This window comes from Thalassophryne amazonica, chromosome 15, assembly GCF_902500255.1.
Source record: "Thalassophryne amazonica chromosome 15, fThaAma1.1, whole genome shotgun sequence".
NCBI classification, from domain to species: domain Eukaryota; kingdom Metazoa; phylum Chordata; class Actinopteri; order Batrachoidiformes; family Batrachoididae; genus Thalassophryne; species Thalassophryne amazonica.
Genome location: NC_047117.1, coordinates 91,447,586 through 91,467,134, shown reverse-complemented (window position 1 = coordinate 91,467,134; position 19,549 = coordinate 91,447,586). Strand labels below are relative to the sequence as shown.

Here is a 19,549-nt window from a genome sequence, read left to right as displayed (position 1 = left end):
TTCAGAATTGAGAGTAGCTTCCACCCACATTATTGTCTTCACTGTATTACTAATTGATCTGGCATGGATGCCTAGCATTAACATTCAAACACCATCAAAAACATTTTATCACATATTGGCTGGTAACAAAGACTCTGAACTCTTTCCAAACTGATAAATGCTAAAATATTTTGTCATGCCATCTTAAGGCTGTTTACACAAAACAAATCTTTCCATAATTCGTGTGATATTAGTGTTAGTGCAGAGCAATGACGTGATTGTGAAGCTTTTGTGTAACAGGTTAAGATCAGCAGCAGGGTGACGTCATACTGAACGTAGAGCTATGCACGCGTGCAAAATGAAAAGCAAATAAAGCACCTGGACATAATATTGGAACAGTCAATGTCAGGGACAAATGGCACGGTGTGTCCTCAAACACAAGGTGCTGCCGAGCGTTCATCATCACAGACAAACACTTCAGCTCAGATAAGATACGCAGCCGCTCGGAGTCTCAGCTGCTGCAGCACGCAGTCGTCCGAGTCTGGAGACACCTGGAGCCGCCTGGAGCCCGGTGTCCTCCTCACTCCATGTGGACAACACAAAAAGTCAACACATCATTGTGATTAAGTGTTGCCAAACAGCAAAGAGTTTCTGAAACTTCTCAGAGAAATGACCACTTAACCAAATAGTGGTGCAGTTTAGCTAAAATTTCCATAACTCCCTGTAACTCCCCCAGAGTTGTTCTGGGTGTCTTGGTGGCTTCCCTCACTCATCTCTTTCCAGCCTGGTCACTCAGCTCTGTGATGCAGGTTTAACCTACAGTACCAAACCGTTTCTATTTGTTCATGGATGATATTATCATTCATATTCACATATATTGGAAATGTTTATGTGTTCATCCCCTGATGGAACAAAAAACAGGCTGTAAAAGTGATCGTATAGCTTTTTTTTTTTAATGTGCTGCAGGCCTTGAATGCAGGAATGGAAGAACATCACAAAACATGAAATATAAATGAGTCTAAAATGTGTGTGTGTTTGGGGGGGGCACTAAAACTGAAAGAACAGTCAAACTTCAGACAAAATATTCCTCTTGTTCAGACGGAAGGAACCTGCGTCACAAGAACACGCTTTTAGTACACAGACTTTTAGAAGTGTGGGAGCTGAAGCTGATGTTTAAAACATGGCTAGAAATGGATCATTTAACTTTTTCAACTCATAAAATCTACAAAAAATTAATTCATTTGAATTCCACTGTGAAGCTGCAGAGTCAAAAAAGGTTGCTGTCCAAATACTAACGGACCTGACTGTGTAGATCAGAGACAGTAAATCTTTGGAGACAAATTATACCTGAATTTAAAAACAAACTAATTAAAAAAAAATCTGATCACCCTCTGTACTGAAAAACCAAACAGGTCTGTTTATATATGTAACAAATATGATGCATATTTAAGAAAAAAGAAAGTTTCTCCCCTCGATGTTGGACCAGAATTATTTGTCCTGGAGCACGTCTTCATGACGTGAGCTCCCACTGTGTGACAGTTCACTGACATCCAACCAGTTTAGGAGAACCTGCACTCTGTAGACTCACAGATGGACGGTGAAGGATTATTTAACCAAATGTCCCCCAAACAAAACTCAGACATCTTGGAGGATTTCATTTCCTTGTGGGGATGAGTTTATCGTTCATGTCGTTTTATTTTCGTCTCTGTTGTGCCTCCTGACGTGCTGGCTCAGATCTCACCCTTCCTCATCTTCCAGGCCTTTTTCTTGATGTGCGACTCAGCGATCAGCTGAGACTGCCGCTTCAGTTCTTCCCGTGATATGAGGTCGACCTCTTTGTCTTCAATGGCAGCACCTGAAATGACAAAATCCAGAATCATAATTTTTTACAACACTAAAAAAAACAAAAAAACAAAAAACAACTAAACAAGAGCCACTGTGATTAGAATATCTTCACAAACAGTTTCTGTGTGACAGAAAAGTCGAGTTGGCTTTGAACTTCTTTTGTCCGACTGATTCAAAGATGGACTGAAACTGCATCCTTCTCACCGTGCTCATCCTGATCCACACGTGGGTCCTCTGGCAGTTTAACATGAACGCTGTGAGATGGTAACTTCTCCTCAACCTTGGCGTGGAACTGTTCAAGAAAAAAAAAAAAAGTATTCTGAGACACTGACGGAAACCTGTATCTTGTTATTGTACAACTATAACACATCTGTCCGCTGTGTTTAATTAATAATACTCAGACCTTCTTGTTTTGAAGAAATGTGCTAACTAGGGTTGGGAGGACTAGTTGTAATAGTTGATTATGACTAGCTACTACCCGACTAGCTGACTAATTGTCTTTTATTCAGGTAATTCATGATTTTTCCAACATAATCATTAACACCAGTAATCTCTTTCAAATAAATTATTTTTCTCTTTCAAATAAGTTATTTTTCAACACATTAATGTTCACTTTGCAAAGATAATTATTCCACTTACAAATATGTGAACAATGATTAGTTTGATTTCAAAGACTCAAACATTCCAAGAATCTACTGCTGAGAATAAGGAGCAGAGGTATGAGGAAACAAAAGTCACTTTCCGGAAAAGAGCTTTTTGCTGAAGAAGAATTAAACAATCGCTGAGATGTCGGCTCTATACCGCCGCCAATGGGCAAAACTGAAAAAAGATGAACAAACTAAGAAGACGTTGATATGCCATTTTCAACTATATGGATTTTTATCCATATATTTTATTAAACAAAATAGCAAATAACATACAGACAAACAAAATTTAATCAAAACAAACAAAAACACCTAGAACCAGTGGCTTCTGCGGCCGTGTGAATGGCAGACAGTAAAGACCCCCCAAGCGAGATGATCCCAGTTTCACTCTGCTGGGAGATTTCCCCAGGTGAGACATAATCAGCGGCTCCCAGTGGAGACAGAACCTACCGGAGGAGCCTCTGAGCACTGACTTATTTTTTTCCACTTTCAAAAGAAACAAAATATCACTTAACCAGGCTTTAATAGAAGTTAGCAAGTGTGACTTCCACAAAAGCAAAATTCTCAGTCCAGTGAGCAGAGAGGTAAAACCAATGACACTCTGTTGAGTTATCAACACTTTAATATCATCTTGGGGGGAAGACAAAAATAGCTATGTGGGGGCAAGGACAGATTTTCAAACCCAAAATCTCTTGAGATTGTATCAAAAAAGGCCCCCCGACTCAATCCCAGATGAGTGTATCAAAAAAGGTATGCCAGTAGTTGAACAATTTCAGGCACAACCAAAACATGTGGGTCGAATATCTAGAACATCCTTCATCTAGTTTGCTTGGATAAAACCAAACAGCAACACTCGAGTCTGTATTTTGTCCCCAACCAGGAAATCAAAAATATTGCAGTTCCTTGAGTGGCCACTTGAGGCTGACTCCAAAACAGAGCATGTTCCCATAGGACTGTGTCTTGAAATGTCCAACATTAGAGCAGAAATTAACCTTTACAGTCTGTTACAAATAGATCGCTTCCATGACAACTGATTTTTTTTCAAACTTCTTTAAGATGTTTTGAGTCGTTGTTTTAAGTGACAGTGGCTGAGCCCAGTGACTCCTTCTCTCACTGTGACCGTGAGTCAGAGTCTGCTTGATGTGGCGATCGCTTGCTGTTTTGTTGTTGCTGTGTCTGTTTGTTTGGAGTATTTTTTTGACAAACACCTGGAATAATCTGGCTTGTTGTGCAGTGAAACATCCTAACAGATCATTGAAGACGTCTCTGTGGCAATATTCACGCAGAGTTAGCTCCCTAGTAAGTTACTAGGGAAAGTAACTATTGCGTTACTTTCCCTAGTAACTAATAACTTTCACAATGCTGTAACTCTGTTACTAACTCAGTTACTTCTTGGGAGAAGTAACTAGTAAAAATAACTACTTTTTTAAAGTAACATGGCTAACACAAATTCACTACTTACATTTTACCTTATTAATGTATTGTTAAGATTTTCATTAGTCGTCCCAACCCCAGTCCTAACAACCCCACTCAGAACAAGTGTTCTACCTGCCTACGTAATACAAGTATAACAGGGAACATTAGTTCCCTGTTATACTATGGGGGGCAAAGTCCACCACCCCTCACCTACTATAGAGAGCGCCAGGGCACCCGACACGTGGAGCACACTCGCCTGACTATCTCAGTACTTCCTGTCCTGTCTTTGTCCCGTCCACCCACCCGCCTCAGTTTGTGCTGATTGCCACCATTATCCCCGCTTGTACGGAAACCCAGAGCTGCCTGTCACAGTCTCACCCATGTTTGCCAAGAACACTGTGACTCTCTCTGAGGTCCCGTTGTGAAGCTTGGGATTTTTTTAAATTTTATTTTCCAAGTTGTCAAGATCAGTTTTGACCCTGTTTTTGTGCTTCTCTCTCTCTTTTTTTTTTGATGATTAAGTACATCTCATTTAAGAAACAATACACCAGCATCTCAATAGAAACACACACACACACACACACACACAAATACACCCTTGATATACCTCATCTTCTTTTATTTCCTTCATAATAGGAGACAGATCATTTCCTTTGAGCTCTTTTTCCATTAACTTGATCTTCAGCTGACACTGCTTCAGAAGCTCCACCACGTCCTCCCCAGACTCAGGAGACTCCTGGGACACGGCATCCTCCTCGCTCTGATGGCGGAATGAAAGAACATTTGGTTTAGAGGACAGTTTCCAGGACAGATTTTAATGATAACGTGGGTATAAATATTAGTTTTATGGAAAACCGACACACTCTGACATTTATCGTCTCAGCTGTTGGGATATCAGCACTTTTTTTTTTACCAGTGTGATGTGCTGGAGTTTGTCTGCGAGGTGCTCGACTGCGGCTCGCACAGCATTGACGGTTTTAACGAGATGCTCCACGCGCCCTCTGGCTGTGTCATACCTGAGCTGCACTGACTTCAGGAGCTGTTTTCTCTCCTCCTGTACCTGCTGCATGCTGTTAATGTGAGCAAACACAAGTCTGACGATGATGAAAGTCACCTGGACAAGCGGCGAAACATCTCAAAGACTAAACAAGGACTCCTCGATACAAACATGCATTTTATTTCATCTGTAGATGAAATATGTATTTAAAACATATTTCTTTGGCAGTGACACGGTGGTGCGGTGATGTAATTCTCACCTCAGACTTTTGCCTTCTCCAGAATTTTTCATTTCCTGAAATTCTTTGTTCAGTTGCAACTCCTGCTCCTTCAGCTCCAGCAGGATCTTCTCATTCTCTGACTTTATCTTCTCCAGATGCTCGCCTGCCTCCTGCTGTGAGGTGAATTGCTCCTCTAGCTCCTGCACATATAACACATGCAGTAATGTGTCTGTGAACAGATGGCACTTTGTTGATCTTTTACTCGCTGAGTCAGCTAATTTCTCTCCTGCCACATCCACACCTGTATACTGGTAACTCCTGTGATCTCCTTCAAGCGTCGATAAGCCTCCTCGTAAGCTGAGCTGTGCTCATCCTCTTCCTCTGACATCCTGGTGATGCTGCGATGCAGCTCTCTGCTCAGATCATTTGGCTCAATACTCACGGTCTGGAAACAGAATCACAGCTGTTGCATGAATGTTTCAAATTTGAAATAACAATAGTAATAATAAAAAAAAAGGTTTTAGTAACGTTTGCACATGTAATCACAAGAATAAAATAACCAATAAGGATGTCTAAAAGGGTGATTGACCGGAAAAACACTTCAAATGATCTACTGAATTAAACTATTTTGTCTTTTTAGTGTCTTAAGTCACACAATTTAAAACAAAACACTGACAGTTCTTTTAATTTTGAAATTGAACATTATTAAAAGTTAAAATAAGTTATTTATTGGCCCTTCAGTGGGCAGGCACTTCTACCTAATTAGGGGTCTAAATCCAACCCCTCGTCCACATCACGACACCTGGGTAACAGATCAAGTAGGGGACTGCTTGTTGGGGTGAAATACGGTGGGGACCTTGTGTGGCCCGTGGCCACTGCAGTCAGCGTGAAGGCCCAACAGGAAGCCTGAACATGAGACGGCTAACAGGGATCTGGTGAAACAAGAAGCGCTCAATGGTGTGGCTTGTGACCTAACAGCTGCAAAGGCTGAAGAAGACTGCAACAGGTCCTAAGACCCCAATCATCTGGGACTTCCCAGCCATCGGACCAGGCTCAGTCAGTGAACGACTGATGACACTCCGGCTACCAACTTGAGAGTGAACGTCATGCCACCATCATCAATGCTTACACCTGGTGGGTCAACTGTCTGAGACATGCCCCTCACCCCCGAGGGGATTGGCATGACTCCTATCTCATGAATATGCATGCTATGTGTGATTGACAGGTATGTCTGGTAACAGTAATTGTGTGAAAATTAGAACCAGATCTCACATTTAAATCAAATACCCTCACATTCTGCAAACCTGCTGAGAAACATTTGGCATTTTATGAATTTCTCAAATGAAATAAAACCAATGGGTTTCTACTACAAGAGGAAAACGTGAAGGAGCATAATTACAGAGAAAATAGTAATAAAATGATTATTAATGACTATTACATGATGTACAACTATAAAAAACTAAGGTTTTTAAATGATGTGTGTGTAATTTTGAGTACTCACAAATGTGCTTTCCAGCCAAGCAATTTGAACACGTGTAAAACAATTTCACAAATGATTCAATTTTAATACTTTGTATACAGAATTTCTAACTTTTACCTCACTGATCTAATCATTTTAGCTTTCAAAAAGCCTCCTTTTCTATAGAAATGTTAAAAAAAAAAAGTGTGATATTCCTTTGCCCTTGTTAACAGCTTGTTAAATGTGTGTGCACAGATCACCGGACACACACGTTGATCAGGCTCTGAAGCTGTGTGTGTGTGTCAGACAGGCCATCCACACACACACACAGAACAATCTGCAAATAAATCCAAAAAGAATACAAAGTTATTTTTAGACATTTGTATGAACAGGAAGCTTTTCAAAAGCAAAATATTAAAAGTCTGTATGTAAAATATCTTACATACTTCACACATTTTGATGTTTGAGCTAAACACCGACAACTATTAAATGAACCATTTTCCAAAACAGAATTTGAACAATTGTTAAAACAAAAGTTATAAATGTATTTTTATTTTTAAATGTATTTTCAGAGGTTCATTCTGCTTCACAATCAGAATCAAATTTATTGATACTTTGAACAATAACTCATCACAGTGAAGTGATTTCTGATGGTGTGATGGGTAGAACAGGGAAAAAACAGAGATTTGCAGTCGCCTGCATCATTTTTTGGGATGTCAGAACAGAAAAAATAAATATACAACATGGATTCAGTAGATAAAATTTGTGTTGTCTGTTCTCACTAAAGCACACAAACATAATCATGAGCTTTCCAACCTGGATCTTGTTTTTCTCAACCTTCCTGTAGGAGGCGATAACTTGCTCTCGCTCCTTATGGTTTTTGTAGAGCCTTTTCTCCTGCTGCTGTAATTCTGCCTGCAAGAAAGACGGGTGGGAAATAAATTTTAAAAACCACAGGAACACCGTACTTGCCCTCTTACATACATGCTTTGTTTTGCCGTGCTTTTACTTCTTCACATGTTCAAAGTTCATGCGTGCGGGTGTGTCGAACACATGTGCACCTCTCCACCCTCACCAGTTCCAGTCAACCTATGTGGTTCTGTTCCTGGTTCTCCGTTGATCATTTCCCTCTGCCTGCTATTTTCTGATCTGATCTATATTTTTCTTGCGCTCTTGAACCTCCCGAGTGTCACCTTTTCCCTGTGGAAGTCTCGCTTTGCCCGTCACCTCGGCTCCCGTTGCTCAGACTGTAAACAGAACACCAGCTGCCGGTGCAGAGGTCAGCTGAGTTCAGGTGTAGCTGACAGGGTTCACTATGAGTGCACAGTTCATAGATATTCACGGTTGTGGGAACTTCCAAAATGACGTAAAAATTTCCATTCCTGTTTTTCTTTTACACCCTGTTAAACTCTTCTGCAAAGCAGCTACAAGAACTGAGGAGATAATGACCATGGTCTGCTTTGGAGAACTGAAGTGACAACAACGAAAACCATGGTTACTGGTCACTGCGTGCACGCTGTAACTTCATGCACGGGGGTTGCGATCACCTTTGCAGCGTTTTTGGTGAGCTGGGCGTTCTTGTACATGGCCTTCACGTTGCTGAGCTCTTCTCTGTGCTTCTGAAGGTCTGCTTCCAGACTGTCCAACTGGCCCTTATAAGTCACACTCTCCTCCTGCAGCAGTGAAACAGAAAGAGTGAGCCAAAGACACAAGGACACAAGACAGGGACACACATCCTCTAGGTACAAAGATGGCTATTATTTGTTGTACTGTTCAATAATCCAACATAGATGTTACCTATTTTTTTTTTTTTCTAAGAACAGTATCTTCAAGAGAATTCATTCAGAATTTACACTCAGATGCTGAGACAAAAATAAATAAATAAATAAATAAATAAAAATTAATTACTTATTTTTCTTATTTCAGTCAATGCCAGAAACATTTTTCACTCCACTCTCAGACAACTTGTGATTCCAACAATAAATAAATAAAAACCGTAGTAGAGAAGCTTGAATCTTCGACTGGACTGGGTTGCTTGACACGAGGACGTTTCGCTTCAAATCGCAGAAGTTTCCTCAGCTAAAATTCTTGCTCTGGTGGTCTGACTTCTGTCTTGACTCTTGTAGAGAAGAATAATCAAGAAGTCACAAAAGCTGGAGTTTTAAACCTAACCAGACCCCTCCTACTCAGAGGCAGACTGCTATAGGCTAGTGACTAAACAATAGCTCTAATTAGCACCTATTGTGCTCTAGTTAGCACCCTCTTAATGACAGGCCAGCTGTCCCTCCTAATGATGGGACGGACCCTCTCATGACAGACCCTCTCATGATTATGTAGTGTATTCCATCAGATGTCAGGAAAACTGTAACGAACACTACATAGGTGAGACTAAGCAACCTTTACACAAAAGGCTATACCAGCACCGCAGAGAGGGCGCCAGTGGACCTCAGTCTGCAGTTCATCTCCACCTTAAAGACACTAACCACATGTTTGAGGACAAGGAAGTTAAAATATTAGCCAGAGAATGGTTTGAGAAAGAAATGGTTTGAGAGAGGGGTCAAGGAGGCATTCTTTGTGAAACGTTTGAAACCCAGCCTTAACCAGGGAGGGGATCTGAGACACGCTTTATCCCCTGTTTACAATGGGGTACTCAGGTCAAAGCAGTTTCAGTCTTTTGTTCATGGTAATGAGTCATTCACGTCATCAGCAGAGTCGTCAAGGGAGCCATCATGAGAGGGTCCGTCCCATCATTAGGAGGGACAGCTGCCCTGTCATTAGGAGGGTGCTAACTAGAGCACAATAGGTGCTAATTAGAGCTATTGTTTAGTCACTAGCCTATAGCAGTCTGCCTCTCGGTAGGAGGGGTCTGGTTAGGTTTAAAACTCCAGCTTTTGTGACTTCTTGATTATTCTTCTCTACAAGAGTCAAGACAGAAGTCAGACCACCAGAGCAAGAATTTTAGCTGAGGAAGCTTCTGCAATTTGAAGCGAAACGTCCTCGCATCAAGCAACCCAGTCCAGTCGAAGATTCAAGCTTCTCTACTATGGAAACCACCTGGACAACTGAGAGCCTACACAAAAACAAAAATAAAAACCTTGTGTGTAATTTATGGGGAAAGTCTGTGGCTTTATTCTAGAAACATTGATCTCATTAACACAAGACGCATATTTGTTGCTCAGGACAACAGTGGAGTTTGGATTTTATTTTTTCCAAATCAAAGATCGACAGAAGTCTGTAAAACATATTGTTCGATAGATCCCCCATCATTTATGAGCGATATCCACTACAGTCAGGAAGGAAGCTAATACTTTATTTTCCAAAGATTATAGAGGCAAACTACAGAATTTCAGGGGCTACCAAAAATACTCATCCTCCTAACATGTTGCTATGGAATCAAATCAAAATGAATAAAATTACAACATCTTTACACCACAAGTAAAAATAAATAAATAAATAAAAATTATACTCTTCAATCTGAAACTGAAAACAAATCTTTACAACATAATCCATGATCAACATGAGACAGCGTGCACAAAGAAGCTACTACAACACTCATAACAACCCCGAAGGAGTTCCAGGCTTCAGTGCCTGTAATCAGAGAACCTGTGCAGATGGTATTCAAAAGAAATCCATCCATTCATCCATTCTCTAAAGCTGCTTACTCCAGTTAAGGGTTGGAGGGCTGGAGCCTATCCCAGCAGTCATAGGTCATGAGGCAGGGTTCACCCTGGACAGGACGCCAGTCTGTCGCAGGGCTTTCAAAAGAAATTTATGTTCACATTGTGTGCATGATTTGAATCTAAACCGTATTAGCTGGCAGCGAATCCTGCACAGGACCTGTGTGTTACAACCCCTGGCAAAAATTATGGAATCACCGGCCTTGGAGGATGTTCATTCAGTTGTTTAATTTTGTAGAAAAAAAGCAGATCACAGACATGACATAAAACTAAAGTCATTTCAAATGGCAACTTTCTGGCTTTAAGAAACACTATAAGAAATCAGGAAAAAAAATTGTGGCAGTCAGTAATGGTTACTTTTTTAGACCAAGCAGAGGGAAAAAAATATGGACTCACTCAATTCTGAGGAATAAATTATGGAATCAACCTGTAAATTTTCATCCCCAAAACTAACACCTGCATCAAATCAGATCTGCTCGTTAGCTTGCATCTAAAAAGGAGTGATCACACCTTGGAGAGCTGTTGCACCAAGTGGACTGACATGAATCATGGCTCCAACATGAGAGATGTCAGTTGAAACAAAGGAGAGGATTATCAAACTCTTAAAAGAGGGTAAATCATCACGCAATGTTGCAAAAGATGTTGGTTGTTCACAGTCAGCTGTGTCTAAACTCTGGACCAAATACAAACAACATGGGAAGGTTGTTAAAGGCAAACATACTGGTAGACCAAGGAAGACATCAAAGCTTCAAGACAGAAAACTTAAAGCAATATGTCTCAAAAATTGAAAATGCACAACAAAACAAATGAGGAACGAATGGGAGGAAACTGGAGTCAACGTCTGTGACTGAACTGTAAGAAACCGCCTAAAGGAAATGGGATTTACATACAGAAAAGCTAAACAAAAGCCATCATTAACACCTAAACAGAAAAAAACAAGGTTACAATGGGCTAAGGAAAAGCAATCGTGGACTGTGTATGACTGGATGAAAGTCATATTCAGTGATGAATCTTGAATCTTGAATCTGCATTGGGCAAGGTGCTGATGCTGGAACTTTTGTTTGGTGCCGTTCCAATGAGATTTATAAAGATGACTGCCTGAAAAGAACATGTAAATTTCCACAGTCATTGATGATATGGGGCTGCATGTCAGGTAAAGGCACTGGGGAGATGGCTGTCATTACATCATCAATAAATGCACAAGCTTCCGTTGATATTTTGGACACTATTCTTATCCCATCAATTGAAAGGATGTTTGGGGATGATGAAATCATTTTTCAAGATGATAATGCATCTTGCCATAGAGCAAAAACTGTGAAAACATTCCTTGCAAAAAGACACATAGGGTCAATGTCATGGCCTGCAAATAGTCCGGATCTTAATCCAATTGAAAATCTTTGGTGGAAGTTGAAGAAAATGGTCCATGACAAGGCTCCAACCTGCAAAGCTGATCTGGCAACAGCAATCAGAGAAAGTTGGAGCCAGATTGATGAAGAGTACTCATTGTCACTCATTAAGTCCATGCCTCAGAGACTGCAAGCTGTTATAAAAGCCAGAGGTGGTGCAACAAAATACTAGTGATGTGTTGGAGCGTTCTTTTGTTTTTCATGATTCCATAATTTTTTCCTCAGAATTGAGTGAGTCCATATTTTTTCCTCTGCTTGGTCTAAAAAAGTAACCGTTACTGACTGCCACAATTTTTTTTTCCGATTTCTTATAGTGTTTCTTAAAGCCAGAAAGTTGCCATTTGAAATGACTTTAGTTTTGTGTCATGTCTGTGATCTGCTTTTTTTTCTACAAAATTAAACAACTGAATGAATATCCTCCGAGGCCGGTGATTCCATAATTTTTGCCAGGGGTTGTATAAAGGACAGAGCTAGGTGGTAGGTGTAGGTCATTTAAACTTACAGACGATCTCTGCAGCCCACTTACAGAGCTTCACAAAAGTATTTACAGTACTTCACTTTTTCCACATTTTGTTATGTTAGTCTTATTATTTTCCTCAAAATTCTACACATAGCACTCCATAATAACAATGTGAAAAAATGTTTGAGATTTTTGTAAAATTTATATAAAAAAAAAAGAAAATAAATCACGTGTACATAAGTATTCACAACCTTTGCCAGGTAGCTCAAAATTGGCAAAATGTAGAAAAACCACCAAACAACCACTCGTTCTCAGAAATGGAGGGAATCTTCATAGAAAAACCTGATCTGGTATTTCATCACACCTAAGATAAAAAGTAAATAGCTGAACCAATCTATACCATGCTGGAGAAACTGTGGATCAGTAAATGTAAATCATAGTCATCTATTTTGGAAATGTTCAACAAATAAATAACTATTGGGAAAACAAAAGCAGAGAAATTATAAAAAAAATTATGATACAATCTATGGTTGAATGCAACTATACTTTAATTAGTGTCAGGATGTGGCCCTGATCGGGGTTTTGACTTTTTTCCTCCTCCTTTACCCCCATCTTCCCCAGTTCTGAGTAATTAGTAGTTTATTTTAGTTTATTTTCATAATGTGTTTATTCTCTGTTCTGTTTTTCATTGTCACTTTGTTTCGTTGATACTTCTGCCATAGTTCAGTTCCATTCTAGTTCTGCCAGGTTGTTTTCATTGTTTATCATTTAATTGTCATCTGTTCTCATTTCTCTTGTTTTCTGTCATACCTTAATATCAGATTTTGCTTTCGGGTTATTATTTAGTCTTTGCTTGTTTATTTTGTCTTAGTGTTTACTTTCTTATTATTTCCTGATCAGTTCTCATGTAGTTTCTTTTTGTTCTCATGCTAATGTCTAATTTCAGTTCCTGTTATAGTAGTATTATATTCTGTTTTAGCTCTGTTCATTATTCCGTTATTCCTCACGCGCAGCTTTTTATGTTCACTCCATGCTCTGCACCTGCCATTATGTCTTTGTCCTTCACTTTTTTTTCAGTCTGCTTAGTGTTTGAATGAATGAATGAGAGATTTATTGTCATTGTCATTACAAATGCAACAACAACGAAATTACATTTACACTCCAATTACCTCAGAATACAGCAATTATTACTTGTTTACTGTAATAATGGCACACATCAAAATTAAAGACAACACATACACATTTGACATTGTTTATGTGCTCTAAACTTGAAGCAGTCCATCTAAATTGAGGCAAAGTGGGTGAAACGTCAGCAAACGTGAGTTGCGCCGCCATCAGCTTGGGGGGGAGTGGCGTGAGTGGGGGCCGGGATGGGGTGTGTGGTAGGGAGCAGAAAGGGAGGGGGGAGAAATGGAGCATGCTTCCAGTCTCTGTCCATGTGTGAGTCAGTTCTGTCCGTCTGGGAGTTAAGATAAGGGCAGCTGAATGTTCACCAAGGCCATAGACATTCTTCTGGAGGAAAGCATCGGGCATTTTGTCCTTCAGAGGCTGATAAGCCTGCCGTGTTTGTGGTTGAGCAGTGAAAAACACTTTTACAGTTTCACATGAACAAACCAGATCCCAAATTAAGAATATTCCCCGGTCTCTGAAATCTTCTTCTGCAAGGTGCGCATCTGCTCCAAGATGTCATCCAACTTTCGTCTAAGTTTAAGGATTAGAGCAGTCTGAGAATTCATCGCCTTGCCCAACTCATTAATCATGACGGAGAGGTGAGGGGTCATGGTTCTGGTGGCAGCCCTCTTGACAATTTTCCGGTAGGTCAGGGCAGCACATAAGCCAAAAAGTACCAGCCCTCCTACCATGAAACCAAATATAAATAAATCCTCGACGTCCTCCACAGAGAATGGCGCAAAGCATGCAACTCACCACGTCTCCCAGGCATCGAGAACATAGCCCACAGGGTAGGTTCCATCTGGGCACGCAGGGTCCCCCGGCCTTGATCTTCTTGTAGGAAAAATGGTGTCAATAGCGTTCAGAGACCAGCTAATCAATTCCATGGTTAATCCAATATAGTTCGAAGAATCCAGTCTGGTGAAGTAGGGACTTTGAAGGTTAGAGCAGAGATGAGGGAGAGAGGAGGAGATGCGACCGCCCTCACCGGGTCCCAAGCTGTGGCAACTGTGGCACCACAAAGATGCATGAACAGGTGCTGTTGGCTCCTATTCACGCATCTTTGTGTCTTACCTCACTCCACCTTGTGTTGTCCCTCCTCACCTTCTTGCACCATGCATCATCTTTGTTCACTAGCCACGCCCACTTTCTAGATCATTCACCCCACGTGCACCTTGTTAACTCCTGCTTATTTAATCTCCTCCCAGTCACCACACCACCGTCAGTTTGTTGTCTCTGTGCACTGACCAGCTTTCTTCACAGTCCTGATTTGCCTTGTTGTGTTTTTGATCCTGCTTTGTATTTTTGACCGCGCCTTTTTCTTCATCCCTGATGTCTGTGTTTGCTCGTGCCACTGAACCCTGCTTGACTATGACTGCGTGTGTGCCTAGCCCTGTTTGTACCTTTGCTCCTTTGATTGATAACCTGTGCACCGAACCAAAGCCTGGAATAAAGACAACGGCTTCTTTTACACTAACACCTGGTCTGGGAGTCTGCATTGAGGCACCCTCACAGCTTGATACTTAGGAAATTTTTCAGTAGAATATCTACAAGGAAAGATAAATATTTGTTAAAAATATTCACAGTGGCTTGTAAAAAAATTAATAACAAGGAAGTGGCATCAACCCGACCCCCCAACCATGGAACAATGGACACAAATTATTATTGAGGATGGCCTCCATCATCTGTAAATAGAAGAAGTTCAGATCCACCAGGACTCTTCCTAGAGTTGGCTGCCCGTTGAAAATGAGTGATCGGGGGAGAAGGACCTTAGTCAGGGAGGTGACCAAGAACCCGATGGTCACTCTGTCAGAGATCCAACATTCCTCTGTGGAAAGAGGAGAACCTTCCAGAAGGACAATCATCTGCAGCAATCCACCAATCAGGCCTGTATGGTAGAGTGGCTCCATTGTCTGACGAAGGGCATCTGCCCGAAACGTAACACTTTATTTTTTCTGTTAAATAAAAAAACAAATTCTGACTGACAGCGCTGTGGCTGTGCGGATCATTTGGATTTTTCATTCTGTATGGTAGAGTGGCCTCCATCATTTGTGCCTCAGTTCAGAGCTCACTGCTGGTACATTTATGCTATTATTAGTACTACTCTTGAGTATTGTTGTAATAAATGACATTGAAAAAATACATTTGGCAGCCTGTATGTGCTACTGTTAACGCCATCATTCCATTCTTTGTGAAAAAGTACAAAATGCACAATAAACAAAGGCAATTAAAGTTTTTCATTTACAGGCACAAATCATTCAGGGTCAACAAATCCTCCCCAAAGATGAACTTTTTCCACAACACTTGGCACTTTGCTACAGAACAAACATCGACTTCAGGCTGAAAATCTAAATAGCAGAAACTGAAAGTACCTGCATTTGTCGTTTCAGTGTCAGATATGTTGCTGTGATGTTCTCAGCCTGCTTGCACTTTAACTGGGTCTTCTCCAGATGGTTCTCCAGGTCCCGTATGGTCTGAGTACACATGAATGCACAAAGCATTGTTCACACCTAAGCCTAAACAAAGCAGCGCTGTCTGCTGCGGGACTCTTCTTCGAGTAAATACTTTGGTCTTACGTTGTTCTTCATACATCACAGGCTTAATGCTGTTCAGCCTGTCACAGTTTTGTTACTTATACCTACGCACCATTTCATCCTCCTCATGTTTTCGTGCACGAGTATCAGTTGAAGGTGCTTCACTGCACACTCGCTTCCTTCTCTGGTATTCCTTCTGGAGTTCATCCCATTGTCGCTCCAAAGTCTGAGTTATGTGTTTCATGGCATTGAGACGCTTCTTCTTGGTCTGCACACTCTGGTCCAGCGCTGTGATTGCTTCCTGTCAGTACAGATAGGATCCAATCAAAGACAGAGGCAGCTAGAGTTGGATAAAGGATGCCTTCACAGGACGTAGCGCCATACGAAGGGACTATTACCTGAACAACCTGGACCTTTTTTTTAGACCAACTTTCAGAGAGTACTGTTTTGTGATTCAGGGTCTAAAGTGGTGCAGCTAACAGCTTTAAATGGAACTGAATGTTCAGGTGGATAATTTCAGCCCCATTGACGGAAAAGAACCAAAATGTTGAAGCGACAGTGGACTGCCAATGTCAACATTATCCATACAGGAGAATGAAAGAAGAAATGAACAGATCTGCAATTTAGGATCGTGTCTACAATGTCATTACACTACAATCTGTGTCTCTACCTTTGTATTAACTTGCATATTCCAACCATCCTCTGTGCTATACAGCCTTTTTGATGTCACTCAAATATATGAACGCATGGGTACGACTGATCTCTGGGCTTCAAAGTCTGAGGATTTCTGATTTTCTTTTTGAGGTTACATTGATTCAAAACTATCAACACTGGCTGCAAACAGTGAGCACAAATGTAGTTCCCATCAAGTTCCCATCTTGATGTTAAAGCAGTGGGCTTGAGACTAGAGGATCCTTGATTCAAATACCAGTCAGATCAGGAAAAAAAAAAAATCACAAAGGCCCACTGAGCATGGTCCTCAATCCCCATGTTACTCCTGGCATGTTGAGAGCTTTGCATGGCAGTACGCTGACATTAGGGGAGGTGATGGTCTTGTGGTTAAGGTGTTGGGCTTGAGTCCAGAAGATCATGGGTTCAAATCCCCACCTGACTGGACAATTACTAAGGGCCCTTGGGCAAGGCCTTTAATCCCCTATTGCTCCCGGTGTGTAGTGAGCACCTTGTATGGCAGCACCCTGACATCGGGGTGAATGTGAGGCATAATTATAAAGTGCTTTGAGTGTCTGATGCAGATGGAAAAGCGCTATATAAATGCAGTCCATTTATCAGTGTGGGAATGCAGGGGCGTCATTGTAAAGCACTGCTTCAGATGGAAAGTACTAAAGAAACAGTCCACATGTCCATCAATAATCCGTTATACGTCTTGTATATTACCTGCAGCAATAAAACCAGCTCACCTTTAAGGTCATGTTGCGATAAGCTTCTTTCTCTGTGCCTCTGTCCTGGAAGACGGCTTTGATGATGTGCGCATGGCCCTGGAAGGTCAAAGACAAAAATGAGTAACTGGCTGCGTGTGATAAAGTTTATTTTTATGTATTCTTTGTGCACTGTACAGCTTTAGCGCCTGCCAGCTTCCTGTACAGCATGCTGTTGTTCTGCTTCAGCCTCTGGATGGACTCTGTGTTCTTCTGCATGATGGCCCGACTGCTCTCAGCGAAAGCATTCTTCTCGCCCTCTGGTGGACACATTCAGCATTACACTACTAATACGTTAAAAATGGGGTGTTTTGTTTTATTCAAGTACACATGTATTTTATTTCAGTTACTGATCACAACACGCTGAACGTTCAGCTTTAATGTGCTTTCAACTCAAATCAGCGCTTGCTATTTTTAATCATGATAATGGCAACTAATAACCAATCGAATTTAGAAACAAACTTACCCAGAAGTTTAAGTTTGCGCTGCAATATTGTGATTTGGCCAATCTCGTTAAGGTTCGTCGACATTTTTAATCTCCTCTTTTAAAACAAGAGTGAGCAAAGTTATCAGACGCTAGCGGAAGTCCGTCTTCGGTTTACTGTTGCTTAGCAACGTGTCCGCTACCCTGCGCCACTTTACAGAGTTAAAACAGAGTTAAAACAAGAGTTAAACAAAACAGCGGTAAAATATTGTTAAAAAGCACACATTTTGTGTTCATCAGATTAAGTCAGTCTGAGTTCAGATTTTCTGAGACCAGATTTTCTGAGACCTCGTTTGAATTAAGGGAAAAATTATTATTATATTTTTCCTCATAATTTCAGATTTAAATACGACATAGTTATAAAGTTTCTGTTTTAATGTCTGTGTGTTTTCTGGAGCATTATGGGAACGGGGCAGACTGACACGATGTTGCCAGGTGTCCCTAATAGAAACAAGCGACACCGTCCATGAAAATGATGAAAACGAGCCAAAAACGAGCATTTCGCAATTAAACAATCTTATTATGGTATTATTCAAACACATTCTCATATACATAATAAATACTACACTAACTAGTGTTGTAGTACTCGAGTCTTGATCTCAAGACCACCTTTTCACTTATTCGGTCTTGTGGAATTGAAAAATTCTTTTCAGTCTTGGACTACAACAATTATACACATTAATTTATGTGTATAATAATTAATTTATTAATGTGTCTGGCATTCTGATTTATTAATCAGAATGCCAGACACTCAACTGCCAAAGCAGCTCCTGTATGGAGAATTGTGCCAGGGCAAGCGCTCTGTCGGGGGGCAGAAGAAATGCTACAAAGACTGTCTCAAAACGTCCCTGAAAAACCTGGGCTTTGAGCTCACCTCCTGGGAAACGCTTGCCCACAACCTCCCTCAGTGGCGCAGCAAGACCACCAGTGGCGCCCGCGCAGCAGAGGCCAGACAGATCGCGGACGCCCAAACAAAACGAGCCGCACGCAAGGCCCGAGCTACCTCTACCTCCACCGCAGTACCCACCCATGTGTGTCCCACATGTGTGCACACCTTTCAAGCCCGGATTGGCCTCATCAGCCACCTCCGGACGCACCGTCACTGATTACCCACCTAGTGGAGCCATGGTCATCTTGGACCCCGAAGGACGAACAACATAATAAAATGAATACATTATTTTGCATTGTGTTGACTGGTGCTACACTTGACAGCTGATCTCACAGTGTAATGCTCTCTTGAATCTGTGAGTCCCACTGGGAGCAAAGAATGAGTGAAGATAAAAAAACAAAAAAAAAACACCTTCAGTTCCAACTTGTAAGCAGCACGTTGGCTTAGTGGTTAGCACTGTTGCCCCACTGTGAGAAGGTCATAGGATCGAGTCCCACCTGTGGCCTTTCTGTGTGGAGTTTGCATGTTCTCTCCGTGCTTGTGTGGGTTCCCTCCAGGTGCTCCGGCTTCCATCCCACAGCCAAAGTCATGCAGGTTAGGTGAGCTGAAAGCTTTAAATTATCTGTAGGTGTGCGTGCAGGTTGTCTATATGTGGCCCTGTGACAGACTGGCGTCCTGTCCAGGGTGAACACTGCCTTATGCCCTATAACTGCTGGGATAAGCTCCAACCCCCTGCAAACAATCTTTGAAGTGTGTGTGATTTGTCTTAGTTGTGTCACATCCTCCAAAGACTTGGTTTTGATCGCTCCAAAATCCCAGTCTTGGTCTTGACTTACACTTGACCCTTTAAGGTCTTGGTCTTTTCTCGTACACGATATAGGTGGTCTTGTCCCTATTCCCGAGTCTAACAATAATAATAGTAACAGTCATAGT

The 19,549-nt window shown here is 41.2% G+C and overlaps 1 protein-coding gene across 1 annotated transcript; it reads right to left on the bottom strand.

Moving 5' to 3' along the window:
- Window positions 1-1,441: 1,441 nt before the first annotated feature.
- Window positions 1,442-17,831, bottom strand: ccdc151 (coiled-coil domain containing 151). The gene is made up of 13 exons (XM_034187441.1): window positions 17,710-17,831; window positions 17,382-17,503; window positions 17,226-17,303; window positions 15,920-16,108; window positions 15,646-15,747; window positions 8,108-8,233; window positions 7,377-7,475; window positions 5,403-5,546; window positions 5,141-5,301; window positions 4,798-4,954; window positions 4,492-4,644; window positions 2,029-2,116; window positions 1,442-1,834 (listed from the first exon to the last, which is right to left on the bottom strand). Exons 1-13 carry the CDS (start codon window positions 17,771-17,773, stop codon window positions 1,710-1,712), a joined length of 1,608 nt encoding a protein of 535 aa, XP_034043332.1. The 5' UTR covers window positions 17,774-17,831; the 3' UTR covers window positions 1,442-1,709.
- Between the last annotated feature and the right edge of the window lie 1,718 nt (window positions 17,832-19,549).